Source organism: Carlito syrichta, unplaced genomic scaffold (assembly GCF_000164805.1).
Source record: "Carlito syrichta isolate Samal-C Ts95f unplaced genomic scaffold, Tarsius_syrichta-2.0.1 Scaffold284630, whole genome shotgun sequence".
Lineage (NCBI taxonomy): Eukaryota > Metazoa > Chordata > Mammalia > Primates > Tarsiidae > Carlito > Carlito syrichta.
The window spans coordinates 243943-269295 of record NW_007228726.1 but is presented as its reverse complement, the minus strand read 5'-3'; the positions used below and the strand labels follow the sequence as shown (position 1 = coordinate 269295).

At 45.7% G+C, this 25353-nt stretch overlaps 1 protein-coding gene across 2 annotated transcripts in view; it reads right to left on the bottom strand.

Annotated features, from left to right (window-relative positions):
* CES1 (carboxylesterase 1) overlaps positions 1 to 14708 on the bottom strand; it is a 34154-nt gene extending 19446 nt beyond the window's left edge. Inside the window, exons 1-6 of one of the 2 annotated variants that reach the window (XM_008052624.2) lie at positions 14589 to 14708; positions 10488 to 10695; positions 7994 to 8138; positions 5385 to 5518; positions 3778 to 3931; positions 705 to 809 (exon numbers count right to left, since the gene is read on the bottom strand). In XM_008052624.2, coding sequence (XP_008050815.1) covers positions 705 to 809; positions 3778 to 3931; positions 5385 to 5518; positions 7994 to 8138; positions 10488 to 10695; positions 14589 to 14640 — 798 coding nt within the window. In that variant the 5' untranslated portion in view covers positions 14641 to 14708. The remainder of the gene's footprint in view (positions 1 to 704; positions 810 to 3777; positions 3932 to 5384; positions 5519 to 7993; positions 8139 to 10487; positions 10696 to 14588) is intronic. The other variant, XM_008052625.2, reaches the window with a different exon arrangement.
* Positions 14709 to 25353: the final 10645 nt, after the last annotated feature.

Genomic DNA, 25353 nt, shown 5'->3' with positions numbered 1-25353 from the left:
GCTCTGCCCTGGTCACATGGTGACCTTGGCAAATCAATTCTGTAATAGTGAAACTGCAAAAGAACTAATGTAAATTACTCCATTTTTGTTTAAGGGCCCTTTACCTGTGCTTGCATGTAGACTAGAGTGATTTTAAAACGCTGAAAAAATAACGTTGGAACATAGAGTACATATCTGTCGATATTAACTCTAGAAAAAAGGGAAAGTATGTACACTATTGTGCTTTGTCAAATATTTAGGAACATTGTGACCTGACCGAGAACAAAAAAGCTTCCCAATCTCCTTGGACCCTTGCTGACACCCAGATGTCCGTGGTTGTCAGTCACCTCTTGATCCCAACCTCTCCACATAGTTTTCCCTAAGCTCTTCCCCTTTAAACACCCTCCAACAGATGAGACATTCGTCCGCCATCTCCTCAGGCTGCTGGTTATGGAATAAACCTATCTTCCTTTCACCCACCCTTGTCTCCTGAGTTTGGCTTTCGAGAAACAAGCAGCTGGACCTGAGGTTGGTCACACGTCCGTGCTCTGCCCCAACCTGCTCAACTGTACAGTTGGGAGATTGAGCAAGGTGTCTCCTTGCCCTTCTCCTTCAGCCATTCCCATTTCAGTAATTCTTCAAGAATGCAGCTGGACCCTATGGCAAGAAAGACTCCTGAGGATCCCAGGAGCTCAAGCCAGGGGTGTGTTCAGCATGCAACCTACCTCAGTCAGGAGTTTGACGTCCTTCTTGACCAGAGTAGAGGTGAGGGCCACACCACTCTCAGAAATGGCCCGGTGAAAGAGGTTCTTGGCCAAGGGAGACAAAACCTGGAGGACAGTGGGAAGAAGAGAGTTTATGCCTCCAGAGATGCAATCCCCGACACATTTATCTTAATGCTACATCCATCCACAGCTCTGTCCTGACCCATTCCCCTGAAGACTGTGAGGCTCAGTAGACATGATGGTCCCTCACCTGGCTTGCTTCCCAGGCCCACCTGGGGCTCAGTTTCCCCACAAGAACCTCAGTGGGATAGAGCTGGAGCACAGGGCGAGACACAGAACAGGAAGTGGGTGGCACTCGCCAATCACAACTACCAAAAGTACCAGAAAGACAGCTTGGCAATTCCTAGCCATAAGTTTTGATTTGTTACTCAGAATTTATCCTTAAAAAAATGGCCGTGGAGGTACACAAAGATTTCTAAAAATGTTCACGTTGTTTATAATGTCAAGAATTAAAAACAAAAACAAAAACCCCAAGGTTCCCATATTATGAGATTGGGTAAATAATTGATTTTCATCCTTACCATGGAATACTGGGCAATTATAAAAGATAATAATATAATATAATTACAAAAGATAATTGTATTATGAAAATTATAAAAGAGCGTTTAACACTTAGGAAAATATTTATGTTATACTATAATATTTAGAAAAGTTTTTTTGATAAAAATGATGATAGACTGAGTGAGTCATGAAAAAAGACTAGAAAAATACGAGTCAAAATGACCACAGTGACTATTAATGGGTAATAGAATTGTGGATGACGTTTTTCTTCTTTGGGCTTACCTGAATTTTTCCTTTTTCTCTACGTTAAAAAATATAAAAATATTTTCATCTGAATCATCAACTATGAATCCATAATACAATAAAATATGGCTGACCCTCTGCTCAAGGGCTTCTTACAGCTCCCAGCACCTTCTAACTTGGTTTTCCATTCCAGCTTCCCCCATTGTCTTCCCAGCCCCATTCCCTACATCAGTAGGCCATCCCATGAGCTGGCTGTGTCTTTTCTCACATGCCCTGTCCCACTCCTCCCCGTTCCCACCCTTCCTTCCTCCCACTCATTTCCCCCAGTCCACCTTGTCCCTCAGGCCTAGAGACTTCTGCCTCCCTCCTGGGCATGGATCAGCCATCAGATCACCTCAGAGGAAGCCCTGGTCTGCCCTTAGTGCCTGCATTCCCTAGACATATAGATTCAGCTTCAAGCCAAATAATGACCTCTGTCCAACTCTCATGCCTCCACTTATTCATAACTTATACCCATCCCTACTTCCCAGGAGAAGTGAAGCAAGTCCTAGTGTTAGAATGAGTAGGAAGGAGAGAGAGAGAGAGAGAGAGAGAGAGAGAGCGAGAGAGAGAGAGAGAGAGAATTCAACCAGGTTAGAAAAGGAGCAATGTCACCATTGCAGGTTGGGACAATGTCACCATTGCAGATTATGACCCCACGACATTAAGTTGAGCACTGAACTTCCTGGGGGCCAATGAGAGTTGGTCCTTAGCACTTTACTATCTGATGCTGGGCAACGAGTAGGGGCAGTCTTGAATCCAGGTTTTGTAAGGCCTTGGATTGACCGGTCTCTAAGAGGTCCCAACAGCAACCACGGAAGGAAACCAGAATATAAGCTGACAAGGTCCTTAGGTTTCTTAGCTTGTGTTCAAGGAACCAAGCCTATATTTCCTTTGTGCTGGGAGGTGCTGGGAGTCTCTGACCTTTGGTTGCTATTCTATGGATGGCAGAGCGGCACCATGGCTAGCCCAGAGGCTGTTTTTCTTAGCAACTGCCTTGCTTTTAACCTAGAAAGCATAGATGTTAAGATAGGCATAGTTTAGCCATTAATACTTACCCTGCTTGTGCGATTTAGTTTACACATTAACATATATCCTGCTTGTGTGGTTTTGCCCTCTTTTGTGTAGTTTTGCCCTATATAAGAGGCATACTGTGAAAATAAATGCGTTCTCTCTCTTTCTCTCTCTCTCTCTCTCTCTCTCCCTCCCTCCCTCCCTCCCTCTTCTCTATTGAGAAGAGAGACCTTCTAATTCCACTGTTTCTTTGTCTTTCTTTTCTTATTCCCTCCCCCCACCTCAGGCCCTGGTCAGCAGAGGCTGGAACTCTGCAAGTGGTGCCCAAACTGGGACCTGAGTACTGGGGTCAGCATTGACTGGAAAGGAACCCTCGTGGAAGCCGGCTTTGTGATTCATTAAGTAAGTACTGAGGATTAGTCATTGGGAGTAAAAATGGGACAGTTACATTCTAAGGAACACACTCTCTTTGTCAGATGTTAAAATCTATGCTGAAAGCTAGAGGAACTAAGGTTACAGATAGACAATTAGATAGGTTTTTTCAGTTTGTAGAGGAAGTATGTCCCTGATGTTTTCTGTGGCCGGGACAGTTAGCCTGATTACCTGGGAAAAGGTGGGTAATCATTTGAAGGATTATTATTAAACACACGATCCTGAAGCTGTGCCAGTAGATGCTTTATCTCTGTGGAACCTAGTAAGGGATTGCTTAGACTCCTCTCCTGAGTCTCATAGAGCGGAGCAGACACCTCCCTCGTTGCGGTGTTCCCCCTCAGCTCCTGCTTTCGGTGCCCATGAGGATCAGGAAAGACACCCTCCTAAAGATTTTCAACAGGAGCAGGATGAGGCTGCTGCTCGGTATCACAATGATGAGATATTTGTGGCTACCCGAGCGTCTGTGACTGAGTTTCCTGAGCCTTCTAGCCTGCCTATGAAAGAGGCTGAGCCCTCCGTTCTTTCTTTATCTTCTGATACTTTTGCTCAACTTATGAATTTGCTTACTGTTCTAGCTAAAAGGTGCTCAGTTTCGAAAGAGGAAGTGCCTTTGTGTCACACTTTGAGTTCAAAAGAGGAAATGCCTTCCACACTGGTATGTCATTCCTCAATTTCTAAAGAGGAGATCTCTCCTGGAGGTGGCAAGGACCACCCCTTGGGTTTCAGCAGCCCCTCAAGAGCCACATCAAGCCTGGTGGGAGTGCTTAGTGCGAGGAACACTTACAAGAACAGAGACACTTTCACCTCCTGCTGACTCTCCAAAGATGGTCACAGAGCCTGGATTCCCTCCAAAGTTGGCAATGTTATCCTGGACCCAGTGCAGCGCAGCCAGCTGGTCCAAGTGACCCCAGTTCCCTCGACTGTGTTCGTCCCCTGTGCTGTAAGAGAACAGGTAAGGGTGGGGAGCAGAGACGTCACAGCAGGGCTCTTGGGATCACAGATGGGGCTAGGGGGTCTTGGTGAGCCTTCTGGAGTAGGGCTGGGATTCCACATCCCTGATACATGGGTCTTCACTGCCTTCCACTTCTCTGTTGTTCTGTTGCGGGCTCTACATTCATTCATCCAACCACTATTAACTGGGCATCTCCTATCTGGGTCTCTCCAACACCATCCTAAGAGCCAGAGCACATTTGAGAACTAAATAGGCAACATTTCTGACTACACTGACCCCAAGCTACAGACCACAAATAAGCAGAAAAATATGGAGTATAACATCAGGCAGTAAAGGTGCTTTGAGGAGAAATACAACAGGGTAAAAGAAAAGGCATGACATGATTCAATCTATGTCTTCAGTGATCACCGTGGTTACTGTGTGGATCAGTCACAGCATAACAAGTAGCAGGGTTCTAAAAGTAAGTGGTTATTATAATAATACAGATGAGAGACAGAGGGCTTTGATTAGGGTGGAAGCAAGGGAGGAGGTGAGAAGTAGTTGGAGTCTGAGTATACTTTAAACGTAGAGCCAAGAGGATTTGCTGGCCCACTGGATGTGGGGCGTGAGAAAAACAGTCCGGGCTACCCACAAGGTCTTTTTTCATAGCTTCCGAGAGGGAGGCACTATAGGAGGAAGGGCGTATCTCTGTTAGGGAGGAGTCAAGGGTTCAGTTTGCCTGTGGGAAGAAGAAGGTACCCTAGACAGCCAGTGGAGACAGAGGAGGCAGTTAGTGATAGGAATCTGGGTCAAAGGAGAGGTGGACTAGAAACGGGGAGCCCTGGCAGTGCCCCCTGAGATCACTCAGAATTAGTGGAGCGAGAGAGGATGGGGAGGAAGGACCAGCAAAGGACTGAGAAGGAAGCTGTCAAAAGAGGCTTGAGTGGCCATTTGTGGACGCTGCTGAGAGGCCGTGTGAGGTTGGGTTGAGAGAGGGTGGAGGTCATTAGTGACCTGAAAGGGGACAGCGCAGTGATATGGTCAGGTGAAAAACAACAGGCATGGAAAGGAGAGGAAGTGGAGAGACGGCAAAGCAGTTTTACTGTAACAGGGAGCAGAGACAGGGGCCATGGGTGTAAGGGACGTAATAGTCTCAATGATGGTGATACAGCTGTGACTGGCCTGGGATGCCATGCTGTCAGGCAGACCAGAACCCGTGTTCCTGCTGCCTCAGTCTGCCCACTAGTGGGTGGAACTCTCCCCTAGCCATCTCAGGATAAGGGTGCTGGGGCATGAACACTCAGAAAAGTCTCGTGGCAACTATATCCTGCAGGAAAACCTAACTGGATGTCTTCTTAAGAAACTTGGCAAAGGTCCTCTAAGGGCTGACGTGACCAGGACTGGGACTGAGCATCCTGCTTTGGGAGCCAAAGTGCAGGACAGAAAGTCCAATATCTTACCTGAAGAATCCCCAGATGCCCAGGCGGTACTGAATGGTCACCACCACCACATTTTCATGGGCAGCGAGGGCCATTCCATCATAGGTCGATGCCCCGCCCAACATTAGGCCACCTCCGTGGATCCACACCATTACCTGGGCAAGGTGGAAGCAGCCATACTGGTCATAGGAAGCAGAGCTGGGGAGGATTCTGAGGTTGTCTGGTTTGGTCACCTACCTCTTAACCATGACTCAAGGAGGCCATGATTCAAAGTTCACCAGGGCCCAGCAAGGTTGCAAAACACCATTTCTCCTCCCTAACTCTCCTGGGTAGGGCCTCAGTCCTCACTCCACTCAATGCACCCTGGCTGCCCCTGCCTTCCTCTCCAGACCCAGTGCCACCTCCTTCCAAAGCTCTTCACACCGAGAACATCAAGTGAATAGCAAAGCCTAAGGATGTCGTGTTCTTCCCAGTTCTCTTGTCACCCTCATGCTCAGACCATTCCTCCAGCTCAGCACACCCATGGGCCACCCCTCAGGGCTTCTACTTCATTTCAGTAAACTTTTTCCTGGTGAATAAACTTTTCTGTGCATGAATGAGTACCTCATGAGGCACATATGCCCACGATGGTATCTCTTCCTCATATGCCTTCTTTCTGCCTCCTCTGCATCCCCAAATCCTAGTCATCCTCCAGAGCCCAGCTAAAATTCACCTCTTCCAGGAAGTCTTCAATCATTTGACTAACATCTTAGAACCTACTATGTGCCAGGGACTGTGATAATTACTGAAGTCGAGAGTGGATACAATTCATAATCCATGGCTCTTGTATTTTTTTGTATTTTTTATTTTTTAATTTTTATTTTTTGGCTCTTGCATTTAAAGAGCTCATACAGCAGGAAAGAAGTGAGAGTGGCAAAAATAATAACATTATAATATTGTTAATAAAAAATAAAAGATCTCATAAACTACATACTAAGTACTGTTCTAAGCACTTTAAAATCAACCATCCATGAAGTAGGTACTAATGTTATCCTATTTGAAAGATGGGGAAACTGAGACACTTAACCTGCCTGAGGTCACGTAGCCAATAAGTGTCAGAAGCAAGACTTGAACCCAGACAGTCGGCTCAGGGGTCCACATGTTGAGCTGCTCAGCACACTGCAGTCAGCAGCTACAATGTTAGCCTAGGGGTAATATCCTCCCTTCAACTCTAACACCTCACAAGTGCTTGCTTTGTGGAACTTGCCAGGAACTGGGTTAACGCTTGGTAGATATCATGGAACACCTACTTGTGATTACTCCCTTTTTGAGGAAGCAGAGGCTTGGAGAAGTGGAAAAACTGTCCAAGTCTCTCAGCTAGTCAAAGGGAGAATCAGAACTTCAACCTGTGTCCATAACAGGTGCTGCTGCCTACAGGTTCCCAGAGCCTGTTTCTCTGATGGCTGCCTACCTCCCGAGAAGGAATTGAGTTTACAGTCATCTTTGAGTGAAGGCTGAGCCCCTGGGCTGGTCATTAATTGTATGCTGAAGTTAGTATACGTCTGTACAGATGGCAAGACCCTTGAGGGCAGGGTTGCATGGTATTGGTTTTATGTTCCTCCTCTCCCTGACCACCAAGTCCAACTATGTGTATGGGGCACTGAGTGCATAACAGAAGAATGGACACATGAAAGAGCAAGCATTTGTCCCCCCTTTCTTATGTCCTATAAAGCGCATGTAGGGCTAGCTTTGAGTCCCAAGTTCACATAGCTGTTCCCCCACTCATGGGTACCATGCCAGGGTGTTCCTGGGAGATTGGCTGGGTGCTAACACTCCTCCTCCTTCCACCCCAGGGATCTTTTTCCAGTAATCCCCCGCCCCTGCCCCGCCTCCAGCCTGCAATTGGCAGCCTGCCCTGTCCCTGGCCCTAGCCCTGGCCCTTCGTTTATTTGGGAAATGCTGACTCACTGGGTCATCAGCCTGTGCCAAAGGGAAGGCTGCAACAAAATCCCAGATAGTTGTCCAAAGGCAAAAGAAAATGCTTCTGGGATTGTTCCGGGCTCCGCTTCCGATACCTCTGTCATGGGACAGTGAAAGTTGTCACAGACGTATCTTGGTGTGCCGGGGAAAGGCCACACACGTGCTCAGTTTCCTAGTACATGTCAAAGAGCACTAGTTTGAAGATCAGGAGACCTGAGCCAATCCTACACCACTGTGGGAACTGCCCTTCCCCCGTCTGACCGTCAGTTTCTCTGCCTGTAAAGGAAGATTTGGGTTGTTGGCTTTCTTCTAAGATTCCTTCCAGCTCTAACATTATTGGAAATTACTGTATGTGTCCTGAATATCAGATTCTTAATCTAGTAGCAGGGAATAATCTATTCTAGTCCTTCTATTAGCATGAGAGAACTTTGAATAAGTAAGATGTGCATTACAGATGTATAGCAAGCTCCCCCAGATGCCCTGTGTCACCTGGGGAAACTGAGGTCTGGGAAATTTGTGTTCCCTATGGGCAAAGGAAACCCTCCTGTCCCTGAAGCAATCCTGGCCTGTGCTGCCCCTGCCCCAATCTGCCTTTTCTCGCTTCCAGTCTGCACCAGGAGATCTGAGGGTGCCAGACCAGCAAGTCTTGGCTAGGAGTTCCCACTGCTCACCGGCAGCCTGCTCTTCTTTGTCAAGTCAACAGGAGAGTAGATATTTAGGTAAAGACAGTCTTCAGAAAACTTGATGGGAATGTTCTCCTTTTGATTGGTGATGATCTCAGAAATCACCTGTCCCCCTACTGCGTCTTGCGAGCACCTGGGGAGGGGTAAAGAAGAAGCCCTGAGCTTCAGCCACATCTAAGGCAGGTGTCTCCTGGGGCCAGGCCGGGCCTTGGAGTGGGAGATGTAAGCCTGGAAATGGACTTGCTATTGCCGGACTCAGGACACTGGAACAGGGAGAAGCTCTCTAGGGGGCCTAGGTGGAGGCTCCGGGACTCACTGAGGTCTCCCAAGACCAAGCAGAACAAAAAGGCCTTGGCACCTCTTCCCTTCTCAGAACCTTTAGCATGCCCTGGGTCAAGGAGAGGAGGTGACATTTCCTGCAACAGGTCAGGGGTAAAATCTCTGCAGGACAAAGAGCATCAGAACTGTGGATGTCTCAGCCATTCATTAGCTGGGTGACTCTGTATGAATTCCTTTCCTGCTCTGGGCCCCAATCTGCCAGGTCAAGTGAGGGGAGTGATTTCTATAGGGATTTTGTAGCCTTCACATGCCAAGATTCTACCAGCAACCCAGCCCAGGCAAGCACTGTTGGTTGCCCTGATGAATGATCTCAAAGATTCAACATAGATTAAAATTGGTAATAGTTATTGAGTCCTCCCAGTGTGCCAGGTACTGTTTTATGTACTAACTCACTTAAGCCTCAGATCAGCTCCATGACATAGGCTCAACTGTTGTCCCCACTTTACAGATTAAAAAACTGAGGCACAGGCTGTCTAGAGAACCTGCCCAAGGTCACACAGTCAGGAGGATCTATGCTATGTAGTGCTTATATTTCTAAGTAGCTTAGAAGCAATAATCCAATATCTTAATATACCCAGAAGGCAGGCATCACTGTCCCCATTATGCAAATATGAAAGCTGTGGTGCTCAGGTGCCAGGATGACACAACTGTCAAGTAGCGGAATCAGAGACAGCAAAGATGACTTACTGGTTTCCACCCTGGAGAATTTCCCCAGCTCACCAAGAGCAAGGGACATAATCGTCATTAAAGAAATAAATTCAGATGTCAAAAAAGGGAAAAGAGTTCAACTTCACTAGTGCTCAGATAAATGCAAAATGAACAGCAAAATAAGATTTATTATTATCAGTGTGCCTATCCAATAGCCAAAAAACATTATTTTAATAACCCTAAGTATTGGCAGGAGTCCGCCGAGTAGAGGTTTTCATGTATCAGTGGAAGGAGTGTAGTTGGAACATTCCTGGAGGGAAATTTAACAAAAGGTACATGCTCTTTGACTGAAAATGTCATTTCTTGGAACTTGTTCTAAAATACTCATGAGAGTGCATAATGATGTAGTTACAAGATGTACATCATAGTGCTATTTATATTATTAAAAACATCAAAAAAAACTTAATAACCCCAAGTAAGAGACTGAGTAAATTAATTACAGTTGAATACCCACGGTCATGCAGCTATTCAACATCAGTCTGTGCTATTTTATAGCATAGAATGATATTCATGGTATACTCACAAATGAGCAAAGCAGGCATCCTATCTGTACATAGGATTCAGTTTTCAAGGGATTCGAAAGTGCTCAACAGACAAAAGACTGGGAAGACATCATCTAAAATATGAACAGCAGTTCCTTTGGGTGATGGAACTGTGCGTTTTTAATTTTCTCACTTTTCCTTCTCTGTACTTCATACATTTTCTGTAATAAACATGCATTACATTTGCAATCAGAAAGTATACATAGTGAATATTGTTTTTAAAAGAAAAGGAGGCAGCCAGAGGTAGGATCATGGAAGTCCTCAGAAATAACTTGCTGGGAGACGAATGAGGACTGAACTGATACATGTAGTGTCTGAGGTACCCTGGGGGACAGCTGTGAGGCCAACTGGGACCTTTGGACTTTTTTGACTAGCTTGGCCAGGGTGACTGTGCACACCGTGAATAGGTAGCTAGACACACCTGGGAGCTGAGAACTTGTCAAGTCAACACCCCTGGACTCCCCAAACAGGTCAAGGTTCAACACAGAATTAATAGGATCATTATTTCTGATTCCCTTCACCTGCTCAACTACTTCTTATTCTCCAATGCACTTATCACATTCTAAAATATTACACTGCTCAGTTATTAATTTGCATGTCATTTATTATCTGTCTCCCCTGCTAGAATGAAGCCCCATGAAGGCAGGGATCTTTGCTTTGCTCATTCATGGATCCCAAGAACCTAGCACATGCCGTGCACACAGTAGGTGCTCAATAAATATGTGTTAAATAAGGGACAATAGAATGCTGTGAGAGTTCCAGAAAGTTCTTAAGGTTCTACAGTGTTTTTAAGGATTCCACAGCAAAGCACAAGCCAATCAGGCCTTGACTCACTTTGAGACAAACATACCCACTGAAGCCCAACCAACCCCAAAGCCAGCTCCCCAACTCACATGGGAGGGTAAGAGGTGGTATTCTTCACGAAGCTCCATGGCTCTGCAGGCTGCGGTGGCGTGAACCTCAGGGATCCAAGAGGGGGCTTGGCAAAAGGGATTCCCAGGAAGATAGCCACAGGCTGTGCAAATCCTTCTAAGCTGACATACTTCCCTAGGACTTTGCCATGCATGGTGTCCACCACAGGTGGCGAGAACGGGTGCCCTGCTAGACATTGAGAGAAAAGGAGAATGCAACAGAGGGGATAGGTGAGTTTTGCCACTTTCTAGGCATGTGACCTTGAATAAGTCACCTAAACCCTCTAGGCCTCGGTTTCTTCTTATGTAAAATAGGGAGAGGATAACCGTCCTTCCCACTTCATGGAGCTGTTTTAAGGACCAAATGGAAGTAAGAGGTGGAAAAGCATCCACTCAAAAATAAACACAAGAAAGAGAGCTGCTGGGAAGGAATAAGACATGGCGTTTCCCTCTTAGAAACCTCTAGAAATATTTATCCATTAAGAGCTGGCACTGAACCACATGCTGGATGAGATGATGAACAGGAGGTGGCCCTGTTCTCAGGAGCATGGAGCCTGTATGGAGAATGAGCCACATATACACTTGACCCTGACACTGGGAAGGAAGTAGTCGTGTCCTGGGAGAAGTACCAGTAAGGCATTACAGGAGTTAGGAGGGGGCAGGGCTTTCTGATTGGTGGTATCATGGAAGAGGTGGAAGTGAGAGGACGATTGATCAGAGAAGAGACTGTGCCCCGGCTCGGGGGACAGCAAAGTGCAGAGACCGCCTTAGGAGGGCATTTGGCCCCTGTGCAGTAGATGGAGTCTAGGGGGGTGGGAAATAATTCCAGAGTGAGAGAGTGCATGTCAGGGAGGGCCCAGAATGCCAGGCTAAGGGCTTGGGTTTTATTTAGTAGACTAATAAGCAGTAGGAAAAGTTCTGGAGTAAAGGATGTGACAAGCCTGAAGAAGATTCTTCTGGTGGGCCTGAGAAAGGTCATCCAGAGGACAGGCAAGAACCTTTCCCATTCTTTTTTTTTTCTTTTTTTTTTTTGAGTCAGATTCTTACTTTGTCGCTCTGGCTGGAGTGCAGTGGCACATTCACGGCTGTGCTTAGGTGATCCTTCTGCCTCAGTCTTCCACATAGCTGGAACCACTGGCATGTGCCACCACATCCGGCTAATATTTTTATTTTATTGTAGAGACAAGGTCTTGCCAAGTTGCCCAGGCTGGCCTAGAACCCCTGGGCTCAGGCAATCCTCTTGCCTCCACCTCCCAAAATGCTGGGGTTACAGGCTTGAGCCACTGTGCCTGGACGTGCCTGTTCCATTCTTGCAGAAAGACAATTCTTTCTCATTGAGCTGAAACACATTTTCCCACAGCTTCCACATCAGTCCTGGTCCTACCTGCAATGGGACCATACTAACCTAACCTGATCTGTGGCAGATGGCCTTCCAGACACTTTGTCATGCCCTCGTGTCCTGCCTGGCCTCCATGACCTCAGTTTGTCTAAGCATCCCTCCAAGAAAATTATTTCTAGCCTTTTGCCCTCCCAGTTCCTCTGCTTTGGACACAGACAAAACATCTATTGATTGAGGGAGGCATTCCTCCTTCAAAGTGTGTAGCCAGAACAGAAAATAATAATCCAGATTTGGTCTTACAGGAGCATATTCAATGACAGTGAAAATTCTTTATGCAAAGCTCATTACAAAACAGTATCCATGATTTATGTTATTAATAGCCAATCCCATACTGTGAACATTTTAGATTATTTTACTTTATTGTTGCTGCTAATTATTACAAATAACACCAAAATCAAAATAGCAAAGGGTGGTGGCATCACAGGTTACTTTTTTCTCTGTGATTTCTGAGTTTTCTACATCAAACATAGATTCCTTTTTATAACTAGAATAAATTTTTAATGAAGAAATATGGCGGTCTACAACATCCTTCTATAACATTTGAAGGATGTTGTCCCTGACCAGAGGAGGGGAAGGGATGTGGAAGGGAAAGAAGATCAAAGAACTGACTTGTGAGGCTAAGTCCCAGTTTCAACAGGTCCAGGGGACATGTCAGTGAGATATCTTGGCAAGAAGATGCCACAGGGTGTGAGCACTTCAAGACTGGAAGGTTAGGTGAGGAGCCAGGGTAGGATCATCCATCTGACGGGGGGGCGGTGCACACCATGGATGTGAGTGACTTCGTCAAAGAGGCCAGGGTGAGAGAGAAGAGAAAGAGCTAAGAGGAATCACAGGGACAGAGACAGCTGAGACTGAGAATATCCTTCAGGGGGGAGGGTAGGGGAGAGGACATCAGGGCATCATGGATGCCCTAGGGGGGATGAGGAAGAGGGGCTGGCTAGGACTGCTGAGTGCTTCAGAGAGGCGGAGGAGGAGAGAGGTCGAGAAGAGTCCACTGTGCCCAGCCTTTATCAGCTCAGTGATAACTCTCAACAGAGGTGAAGTGGACAGAAGCCAGATTGTCAAGGGTGGATGGCGGCAGGAGCAAACAATAATGGGAACAAGAGCAGTCACCACTTATGCTATATGTAATGTATACACTGTGTACACATGTACACAGTGGTCACCTACTACATGCCAAACACACGTTCCTGTTCATTTAAATTAATCCTCAAAAAAGCCTTGCAAGGTAGGAGTTAACATGCTCATTTTACAGATTTGGAAACTGAGGAAATGGAAGCTGCCTGTATGGACTTCCTAAAGATGGAAATAGATGGCATTGCCAGGAGGTGGGGGGATGTTCCACTCCAAATGTGTTTTCTTTCTTACTCTGAGCTTACACAGAGCTCCAGACCTCTCACAGTTTCACACTGCCAAAAGGAAGACAGAATCCAGAAAGGGCCTGGGCTGTCAGGGCATGGCTGGCCAGAACACTGGCCCTGGATTCACAAGCCAGAGACAGACCAGGACATGATTTTCCAGTGAACCTTGCAAGGATATTTCCCTCTCTCTGATCCTCAGTTTCTCCATCTATAAAATGGCACATATATACTTCGAGGTCCCTCCCCGCACCCCATAACGGCCATGTATTTTGTTTTCTGTGTTCTGATGTTTTGACACCTAAGCCCAGCTGACGCTGGAGAAACTGTCCCTCCCAGGGTCCTGCCCATCCAGCGCCCACCCCAACCACCTCCTGTGTTGGGTTCTCATACCCTAGGCCACACTATTCCCTAATCCCCCTACAGCCAGGTACCACCAGACTACTAGGGACAGTCCCTGTGACCCCAAAGCCCCCTGAAATTATTCAGACTAGCCAATCCTAATATGCCTGCCTCGCCTAGTCTCTTCCTCCCGCAAAAACCACAATAACTGCCCTTGCTCACAGGTCCCCTCTCCCCCTGACTCCTGGGCTCTGGTGCTTTCCCTTGTGCCGACCCCCACCCCAGGTGTGCATCCCCTCCTCCTGGGAACTGTGAAAACAAACTATCTTTTCCAGGCAAATGCCTCCTGGTATGTTGGCCGGACCAACCTCACATTTTCTATGAATATACCCCACGTTAAAACAGCCCCTGTATGTATCCATCCATTTTTTGCCCTTCCTCTGTAGCAGACACTATCCTCAGTGCTCTAGAAATGACAGCCCATTTCATCCTCACAACAGCCCAGGGAGGTAAGTACTACCGTCGTGCTTATTTTAGAGATAGGGTAACCCAAGCACAGAGAAGTTAAGTGCCTAGCTTAAGGACACACAGCTAGGAAGTGACTGGGCCAGGATTGAGACTCAGGCATCCTGGTTCCAGAGTCGATGCTTTTGGTATCCTGCTAAGCTACTCTCCATAATTCGGTCATGTCTGGACTAACAATCAAGGGGAAATGAATTGAGCTCTCTAGAGTCCCCACGTGTGGGGTGTAAGGTCAGCTCGCTGACCTCCCGCGTCGGGGGCGGTTATCCTCCCCCCGCGTCTCGGCGCCGGCCTGGGCTGGCTGAGCTCCGCTGCACCAAGTCCAAGTTCAAGTCCGGAGGAGGCGCGCCCTGGCGGAACCGGGCCCACTGTGCCCTTGCGCTTAAACGCATCTCCGCCCACCTCGGCCCCCAACTGGGATTTCCAAATGTGTCCCGATGTTTGTGTTTCAGAAAGACTCACCCCAAGCCGCGGACGCGGCGACAATGGCCAGGACCAGAGCGTAGAGCCTCATCGTGGAAGGACAGCAGCTCCCGGGCCTGCGAGGTCTCGGTGCTGCTCCACCGGCTGCGCTGTCCCGCCCCCCAGCTGTCCCGCCCCGGCAGCCCGATGGCCTACTCGTGAGACAGAGAAAAGCTCTTCCCTTCCAGAGATCTCCCTAGCGTCTCTCGGGACCTCCAAGCCACGCCCGACCAGAGTTTACCTCCTTTTATCTAAACAGTCTGAACTGAACGCTCTGATTACAGACAACGACAAACTCGACCGACAACTTGTTACATAAGGGTTTCTCCCTCGCAGGACTCTAAGCTTAGTGGGTTGTGAGCCTTAAAGGCAGGCACAAGCAGGCAGATGCTTGGCAAGAGGAGGTTTTCATCCCCGGTCCTCAGACCAAACTTGAAATTCTTAGAGCAACCCACAGCCCTGCAAGTGCTTAACTAGGTGACTTAGGTGGCAACTCTTAGCTTCCCCGGGCTTGTATTTCATAGCATTCTAGGCTCCCAAGTTTGGGAGCGATCTTAAATTTCACCCAGTCTCCTTTCTGATGCTTAAATTAGCTTCATAATATTCTTGCCAACTCACCCAGCCTCCTGTCACACACCTCCAGTATCAGGGAACTCACTACTCTTCAAAGCAGGGATTTGGAGACAGAATGTAAAAACAAACCCCATCTCTCCATAGTCCTTGGCTCTAATTACTCATCTGTATATCCATTTATTCTTGAACATGTACCAAAATGCCTGGCACTTGGCTGGTGTTATGGATACAAAGACAAATTCAAGACTACCCATCTTCCCAAGGAGTTCACCATTAGTGGACAAGTCAGGTGTCCACAAGGGATCGGGGCAGGGGTGAGGGACTTGCAATGCAATGTGAAAACATCAAATTAGAGGGCTACAAAGTGCTCTGGGTACACCTGGGAAAGTGTCATTTGCAAATTGCTGGGGATATGAGGAGGATACTCAAAGTTTCTTGCATAGGATCATTAAATGTCCAGCAATGGATAATTCATTAAATACACTCTGTTGCAGCTGGCTAAGGAGATACTATGTATTCACTCAAAGCAGTGATGTTACTACCTGTATGTTGACAAGAAAAGGCAGTCATGATCTATTGTGAAGGGGGAGAAAACAGGTTATGAAATTGTCATGACTGCTTTGGTAAGCAGTTTTGCAGTTCCTCAAAAAGTCAATCAGTTACTATATGACCTAGCACAATTCCACCCCTGGGTATAAACCCAGGAGAATTGAAAACATGTCCACACAAAAACTTGTACACGAACAACAGCATTATTCATACTAGACAAAAAGCAGAAACAATCCAAATGTCCACGAACTGATGAATGTATAAATAAAATCAGTCTACTAAAATAAAATAGTGGAATACTATTCAGTCAGAAGAACATGCTACAGCATGGATGAATCTTGGAAACAATGTGCTAAGTGAAAGAAGCCTGGCACAAAAGGCCACATATTGTATGATTTTTTTTTAAATATGAAATTTTCAGAATAGGCAAATCCATGGAGACAGAAAGTAGATTAGTGGTTGCCAAGCACTGGGGAAGGAGGAGATGAGGGAAAATGAAGAATACCTCCAGTGGGTGAAATTTCTTTGGGGGATGACAAAACGTTTCTGGGGTAAGATTGTGGAGACGTTTGTCCAACTTTGTGAATATACGAAAAACCACTGAACTATACAGACAGTTCCCCTCCTGTTTCCCCCTCCTCACTTCACCTTGTTTGTTGTGGTTCCCTAAAATTAGTCGGATCTCAGCCAGCTAATCTTTCTGGCTGCCTGGGTAAGTTGCCCCTTCAGAGAGAGCCACGTGCAACAGTGTAGAACCATGATCCTTTCTCCTTAAAACCGTAAACATGGCTCCATTGTCATTTTGCTTCTACAGTTCACTTTAAAACGTGAATTTTATAGTAAGTGAATGGTATATTTAAATAAAATAAAGAAACACTACTGAAAAATATAGTTATATATAATAGGACCCCATTTTAGTAGGAATATAAATCTTTATATGCATAGAAAAAAATTCTGGAAGGTTATGCATCTAATTGGTATTATAACAGCCATTTCCTGGCTGTAATGTTGCGAGTGTTTTCACTTATTTGTATTTTCCACTTTCACTCATTCGACAAATACTTACTGAGAGCTACTGTGTGGCAAACACGGTGCTGAACATTTTGTGTGCAGGTTGTCAGTTCTCAAAATAACCCTGTGGGGTTTATGCTAGCATCTCCTGAAGTTCAGTGTGGTTAAGGAATGAGTCCAAGGTCACACCTCAAGTAAGATGAAGGGCTGAGGATTGGACAGAACTCGCTGGCTTTACAGCCCATACTCCTAAGCACTTTGCGCTAGTGTCAGAGTTTCTGACAAACCAACATCACTGTTGCCCTAAGTATGTGCTTGATTGGCTTGTGGAGGATCTCATGTAGCCTCTCTCTTCTGGGGTCTCTTCTGCCTCTACCCCTTCGAAATGCCTATGCCTTCCTGCAGGTCCCTCCTCCAGCCTCCAGGCCACCAGAGGATGGGGAGCTGGCTGCTGCGTGCAGCTACTCAGGAATGGACACAGGAGCACTGGGGTCCTTAGGAGATAAATGCTCCCTGCCTTCTTCTCTGGTGGGATGACTTTGAAATGCATGTTCTTTCCTTAGTCCCTCCTAGGACTTAGCGCTGCTCACCCCCAGTGGTAACTAGCTTTACGATGGACCCTCCTTAGCCAAATGATTCATATGGTCTGTTAGGGGGTAAACTGTGTGCCCCCGAAATTCATATGCCTTTCAGAATGCATTTAGAGATAGAGACTTTAAAGACATGATTATGTTAAAAAGAGGCCATTAGGGTGGGCCCTAATCCAATCTGACTAGTGTTTTCCTAAGAAGAGGAAATCTGTCCACACAGGGAGACGACAGAGGCACATGTGCACAGAGGAACAACAATTTTGAAGAGGCAGCAAGATGACAGCCATCTGTAAGCCAAGGAGTAAGGCCTTGGAGGAACCTAGCCCTGCCAGCACCTTAATCTTGGACTTTGAGCCTCCAGAAAAACTGAGTATTTGTTGTTTAAGCTGCCTAGTCTGGTATTTTGTTTTGGCACCCGGCAGACAAATACATAGTTCCAGCCTGATTCCTTTCTTCATGCCTAGAGAGGGGAGGGGTTGTTTAAGGTCACAAGCAACTCAATGGCAAAGTCAGAACCAGGACTTGAGGCTTTTGATTTCTACCACATTGTGCCTAGTAGCCATTTCTTTTTTAAAAAACATCAGGGAGATGTTTAACTGCCAGCCTTATCATAAGGTGAAATGCTTTGGCTTTGCACACAATTATAATGTCAGTTCATTGGCCCAGGCTGAGGATGGGAAAGGCATTAGAAAAGGCCCGAGGCATTAGAAAAGACCCGAGGAGAAGGCAGTCAGCTTAGAGGACATGTTCTATTTTCCCAATGTCATTTGGCAAGCCTGGACAGACCAATATTGACATCAGGAAGGATTTGGCAACCAGAGGTCACAAAGCACATGATGATCCAGAGATGCTTATGGGTTCTTGCCCAAGGCCGTAGATGACAGCTGAAATGAAGCTTCTGGAGACCCAAATTTAAAAAGCAATACTCCTTAGCACTCACTCTAGCTATGTGGCAGGATGGTGAGGGGGAGCCTCGTAGTGGGGTTGAGGTCTGTGGCAGCTTTAGAATCAGTTCCCAGAGGTGATTGACTTTACAAAGGTTGACCTTCCCCCCTTTACTTTTATCCAGGAAAGAAACATGGGTCATAAAGAGCATCCTATATTCAGCATCACTATCGCTGTCCTCAAGGGGCAATCTGGGTGACCCTCCTGAGTAGGCAACGAGGCTGTTTCCAGTCACTTAACACAACACTATGCTCATGTTCACACATGCCTGGTAACTGTCTTGGCCTTTGCCTCCCGGGAAACAGCCCTGGGTCTCAGCCTGTGAAGACCTGTGTATAATGTTAGCAAAATATAACAAGTAATAGCCGGGCTCGGTGGCTCATCCTGTAATCCCGCGCCTTTGGGAGGCTGAGGTGAGTGGATTGCCTGAGCCTGTGGGTTTGAGACCCGCCTGGGCAACTTGGCAAGACCTCATCTCTACAATAAATCAAAATGAACCGGGTGTGGTAGCATGTGCCTGTACTTCCGGCTACTCAGAAGGCTGAGGCGGAAGGATCGCTGGAGCCCAGCAGGTCGAGGCTGCGGTGGCCGGGAGCGACCACTGCACTCCAGTCTGGGCGACAGAGTGAGACTCCAACTCCAAAAAAATAAAATAAAATAAAACAAGTAAGGATAAATTATTCTCTTGATCCCCTGTTCAGCAACATGCCTGCTTGTGACACAAAGCAATTTTGCAAATGGAGACAGCCACTCCTACTTTTGCCTGCACCTGGCTGTAGTCTCTGAAGCCCATTCCTGGCTAATGATGACTCTTCAGATGTAATGGGTGAGGCTGAAGTTCACCAAGCTTCACACCAGGTCTCTTTTTCCTAAACGTGTAATTTCCCTGCATCACTTCAGCTGTAAGCAAGACGCCTCTTGTGAAAGCGGCAGTTGACTGGGGCTTTTGCTTTTCTCTTAGAGAGCACCTAGTTCCACCCATGTTGGAACTATATGATCTAGGAACTATTAACTCCTAGGAACTGGTCTTAAGTCCTACACAGTAGGGTAGGATTTGGGAGAGTAGGCACTTCTGGGGGGGAGGGGCTCCAAATTAGCTCCCTAAATCTTCTCCACCTCAATTTACTCAATAGAAATATGGAGAGCACAGATTAGAACAGGACTTGAGCAAGAACAAGCCCATGTCCTTCACTCAATTTTGCCTGTGAATTGTGGGATGAATCAAGTGTAAACTTTATGATAGAAAAGGTAGCACTGGGAGACCAGAAGTCTGGTGATCCACTGAGTGACAGCTGGGAGTTCTCTATGAAAAGAGAGAAAGCCGGGTTCAGTGGCTCAGCCTGTAATCCTGTGCCTTTGGGAGGCTGAGGTGAGTGGATTGCCTGAGCCCGCGGGTTCAAGACCCGCCTGGGCAGCGAGACCTCATCTCTACAATAAATCAAAAAATCAGCCAGGTGTGGTAGCACGCGCCTGTAATTCCGGCTATTCGGAAGGCTGAGGCGGAAGGATCACTGGAGCCCAGCAGGTCGAGGCTGCAGTGGCCGGGAGTGGTCACTGCACTCCAGTCTGGGTGACCAAGTGAGACTCCAACTCAAAAAAAAAAGAAAAGGGAGAGGATATGAGGCAGAGGTAGTTCTGAATGAGATGCTCTCTTATGTACCCTTCACTGTTGCCCCACACTCTCTGAACTAGAATTCTATGACTTTGTCCAGTGCAGCCTGGTAGACTGTATGCTGATATTAGTATGACAATAACTGAGGTTCCAGAAACACTAACCTATATACCATTTCCATAGGTGAAAGACCTGTATAAATTGCCATAAATTAAAGGTAAGCATGGAAAATGTGTGACTGTATTTTTTAAAGTTAAAATAATGATTAAAAAAAAGTAAATGAGGAGATATAATAACACATATGATTTACAAAAGTGTATAATAGAAGACTAAACATTTGATAAGAAAAGTGAACCATTGATGGTCAGTTGGTAATATAAAAACAGTGACAACCAGCTGGGTGACAGGACATTGATTTTGTCAAGAGTTTTTGTCACTGTAATCATTTCCTTGAGCTTCAGGGAATTTTTTCTTTTGGAAATCCAGATCACTGGGCAGAAAATACATTACGTTCACACCTTCCAAGGCCTTAGATTCTGTATTGTTATTAGAAGGTCAGACTCCTTAAGTTCAGTCTGGTTCTAGGATTGATTGAGTGAGAATATCTGCGAGAAATTTTGACCTGGAGATGGGTCACAGAGGGGACCTGTACTTCACATGGGCATAAGTGGTCATCCTTAATGGTACAGACAACTGGCATTTAGCCCATCTGTACTAAGCAATCACCTTGGGACTACTGAGTATGAATGTATTAATGAGAATGAGGTGTGGTAGCAATTAGGTTCAGAGTTTCAACCTCGTCTTTTACTTATGTAAGGAATTAGAGTGTTGCTCAGGTCAACAAGGTCATTGTCCTCCATATGGTCATTCAGGGATCTAAACTAGGGTGTTGGCAAACTTTTTCTATAAAGGGCCAGAGAAGAAATAGCTTAGATTTTCCAGGTCACGTAGCAACTGCTGTTGTAGTGAAGGCAGTTGCAGACAATATATAAGCAAATGGGCATGTGTGTATTTCAATAAAACTGTATTTTTAAAAATAGACACTAGACCAGACTTGGCTCTTGAGTTATAGTATGATCACCTCGGATCTAGACTATGGAGATTTTACCATTCTTAACTCATGGTTTCAAAATTTGCCATGGGTGTTGATTCCAGTCCGCTGGAAAGAGGAGCAGAAAAGTGACCATTGCAGGGGGAGGGAGGGAACAGGCCTAGATGTGGCACTTCTCACTCCCACACGTTGAAGAGAACTTAGTCACATGATCATTCTAATTACAAGGAAGGGAAATGTAGTCAGGTTGTGTACCAAAGATGGTGGGACAGATTTTGATGGACCGCCAGCAATCCCCGCTACAAATACTATCCACTAAACCATGGATACGAAATTCCAAATTTTTCCTAATACACAGAAAAATGAACACATAAGCAATACATAAATGCTTTAAAGTTTGTACACTATTGAAAATTACCTTGCATAACTCCAGGAATAAGTGCACTACACTTGGATAAACACTGAGCTCTTGTATTTTTTTGATTCAAATAACAAGAGCCTGATTGTAAATCCAGTCTATGTTTGCTAGGGCTACTTACCTTTCTTCAACTTTTGAAGAAGAAAAGAGAAAAAAGAATAAGTCAAAAATTCATGTAAAAATTTAGACCTGGAAAAGTTAAGATTGAATCATAAACTGGAAAGGGCTCAGCAAATTCAAACTATAAGTTATATTACAAACATCTGGGTGAATTGAGTGGTCTCAGTGTCAAGAAGCATTTTGTGTTTTCTGGCCCTGAGAATTATCAGTGTTCATACACATTAATACCCCAAACTGCCTGTGACGTCTCGTGATGGTACTGGGCATTAAGAGGTGGGCAGGACTTGGAGAGGCAGAGAAGAGAGGAAATTTGCGGTGGTGCGAGGCAGGTTTAGGGGCTTCGTGGGGAGGCCATTTGGACCGGACGGGTTGAATGTCAAGGTAAGGAGAACAGACTTCATTCTCAGACAATGGGGAGCCAATGGAAGGCTTTCATGCTGCGAATGACTAGATGAAGAGGGTGTTTCCAAAAGCAGAATCTGGTAGAGCAGGCAGACCATTTGGAGAAACTCTCAAAGAAAGCCTCCTGAACACTCATTGGGAGGATGGAAGTAAGCTCTCCTTTCCAAGGACAGTTACATCCTCTGTGTGTGAGAAAGCTTGGCCTTTTGGGCTCATACAAGACTCAGCAAGAATAAATGACATAATTGTCTCCAAAAGCAGGACTGCCCAAAAACTTGCCCAAATCCCAGGATCTACTGAAGTTGGCCCTATGTTCTCACTTTAGAAGGTCATGGGAGGGAAGAAATCTCTAGAATGCCTCCAGGCTGGGTGGCACCTGTGATCAGGGGGGAGTTGTAGCCCTTCTGAGACTCCCTAAATCATTGTCCAGTTTGTCCTCCTTTGTCCTTCTCTGGAACAGGCCAGGAGCACATCAGGGTGGGTATAGTCCATAATCCCTCTCCATCCTACCAACCAGGTTCCAAGGGGTCTCCACATTACACACATACAATGACATTTTAACAGACCGATGGCGTGCACACCAAGACCTGCAAATTCATACCAGATACCCACATTGCACTCATTGAATTACCAAGGATTTTTATCACTACTCTTTTCATGGTAGTGCCGAGGAGTGGCCAGAATATGGGCAAACAGGAACTTTTACCGCTGATGTGAGAGATAAAGTAGTTCAAATTTTCTTGGGAGCAATTTGGCAAAATCTATCCTAAAAGGGCATCCTCTTTTCACTGGTCATTTGTATTAACTGCGTTCTTCATTTTCTCTGTCTGACACTTCAGCACTCAGGGTCTTGCCGACCCTAGCGGACCTTCCCCTCCCAGGGTTAGCTGATACCTAGAGATAATAAACCGCTTGCTTGCTACTGTGCCTTTCACAGGTAAACTCACCAAGTCAGAACCTGCACTCCAACCCCCTCCTTTATTTTATGGGGATCTCACACTCTGGACCAATAACTGCCTGACCTAACCAACCCCCCAGGGCCAGGCACCAGATAGAACAGCTCCTGAAATTATTCAAACTAGCCAACCCTATACCTGCAAATCCTGCCTTACCCTTTCCTTCCCATGGAAACCACAGTAAAGTCTCTTGCTCACATCTTTCTGACGGAATCCAGTGCTTCCCCTGTGGCCTCCTTTCCCCCATGACATGGCATGTCCTTTGTCTTGCTATCTGTGAGTAACAATCTTTTCAATTGCCGTCATCTCCTGATCTGTTGGCCATGTCATCCCTAAATAATAGTCAAACCTGTATCTTAAAACACTGTCCTCTAGAAATGATTCTGTATCAGAGGCTCAAATCACTGAAGTTCTCAATAGTAAAAAAAAAATGTGGAATTATTTGAATGGCCAGCAATAGCAAATGGTTAAATAATGTATTGAGTATGAAATGCAATACTATGAGATGCAATGTAGCTGTCAAACATGCAGAAAAATATTTTTTTAAAAAGTTAGGATAAGAAAAGCAGTTTACCACTTCTTGAGAAAAAAGGGGAATCAGAAAATTCCCATTTTCTCCTGAAATTCTTCAAAAAGGATCATGAAATAAAATTTTTAAAGATACTATCCCCTGTGGACAAACAGTGGGAGAGGAGATGACAGCATTTCGGACACTGGAAGGTCCACTGAGCAATGAAAGCTGTCTTTAGAGCAGAAAAAGTAGACATCAGCTCATGAGGAGAAGGACATTTCCATGCCAATATGAATGCAGAATAGAGGCAGAAGACTCCTGGATTTAGGGGTTCTAGGTATCCCCACTTATGCCCAGGAGGCTTGCAGTTCTCCTTTTTGAGATCCACCTCCAGGTCAAAGTTTCCCATAGGCTCTCTGCCTCTGCCAGTCCCAGAACTGGACTGATGCTGGGGACTCTGATCACCTAATTGCGACAGAATATCAGAAGGCCTTTGGCAAGTGCCAGCTTACTGCGATTTCTGTCCAGAGATCTGAATATCAAAAGGAAGAGCTTCCCTGAAGCTCTTCCACTGCATGGGAGTCAGTGGACTACTGCACGTGGACCACACAGGTGACTCACCAGTGGACTACCACTGACTCACATGACAGTATCCTCTGGAAACACCCTCACAGATACACCCAGAAATAATACTTCACCAACCAGCTAGGTATCCCTCAATTTAGTCAAGTTGGCACCTAAAATTAGCTGCCTTACCAAGTACTGACAGCAATATGGAGTACTCTGCTGGTAGGAGTGCAGACTGATATAACTACTTTAAAAAACTTTGGGGACTAAAGTTGACATCTGCAATCCATTTGACCCAGCAAAGGCACCCTTGGGTATATATGCAAGAGAGAGGCACACAAGTAGTCATTAAAAGATATGTCCTAGAATATTTATGATAACATTATTTATAATAATCTAAAACTCTAGGCTATTTATTATAGACTGAAACATGTCCTTCCCACAAAATTCCTGTGTTGACAAGCCAACTCCCAATGTGACTATATTTGGAGATGGGGTCTTTATAGAGATAATTAAGATAAAATAAGTCATAAGTCAAGTCCCTAGTATTTTGACATGGGTGTGATAAATAGGTCATAAGGTTGGATAGATCTAACCCAGTAGAATTGGTGGGCTTATTAGAAGAAGAAGAAACACTAGAGTGCTTGCACACTCTCCCCCACTATTCCTCTCCTTCTCCCTCTCCCTCTCTCTGTTCACACACAGAAGAAAGGCCATGTAGGACACAGTGAGAAGCACCTGCCTACAAGCCACAAAGAGAGCCCTCACCAGGTATCACATCAGCTGGCCCCTTGATCTGGAACTTCTCGCCTCCAAAACTGAGCAAAAATTAATTTCTGTTGTTTAAGCCACCCAATCTATGGTCTCTTGCTATGGTAGCCTGAGCAGACTAACACACTATCCAAATACCCAGCACCAGTAGAATGGACTGGTTGTGGCATATTCACACAATGAATGACTAAACCACAATGAACAATCTGCAACCACATACAACAGTGCAGGTGAGTATCACAGACACAATGTTGAGAGAAACAAGCCAGATGTAAGAGTATATGATTCTGTTTATGTAAAGCACAAACCAATATGCTGCTAGAAATCAGAACAGACTTCTGATTGTGGGTAGATGGGCAGGGAGGGAGCTGTGGACAGGGCCTGGAATTGAGCTCGGATGGCTTCTGGGGTGCTGGAAATATTCTGCTTCTTGATATGGGTGCTCATTACACAAGTGTGATCAGCTAGTGAACATTTACCATGACATTACATATCAATTGCATATGTATGTCTGCGTATGCATGAATGCATATATACTTTCTTGTGTGTATGTTATACACAATTAAAAAGAATTGAACCAGACCTTAAGAACTTATCATCTAGTAGAGGAGATAAGATTGATACTGAGAAAATGACTGTGGACTGCATAAATTATAGTTATAGGATAGAATATAAATGATCAGATGCAG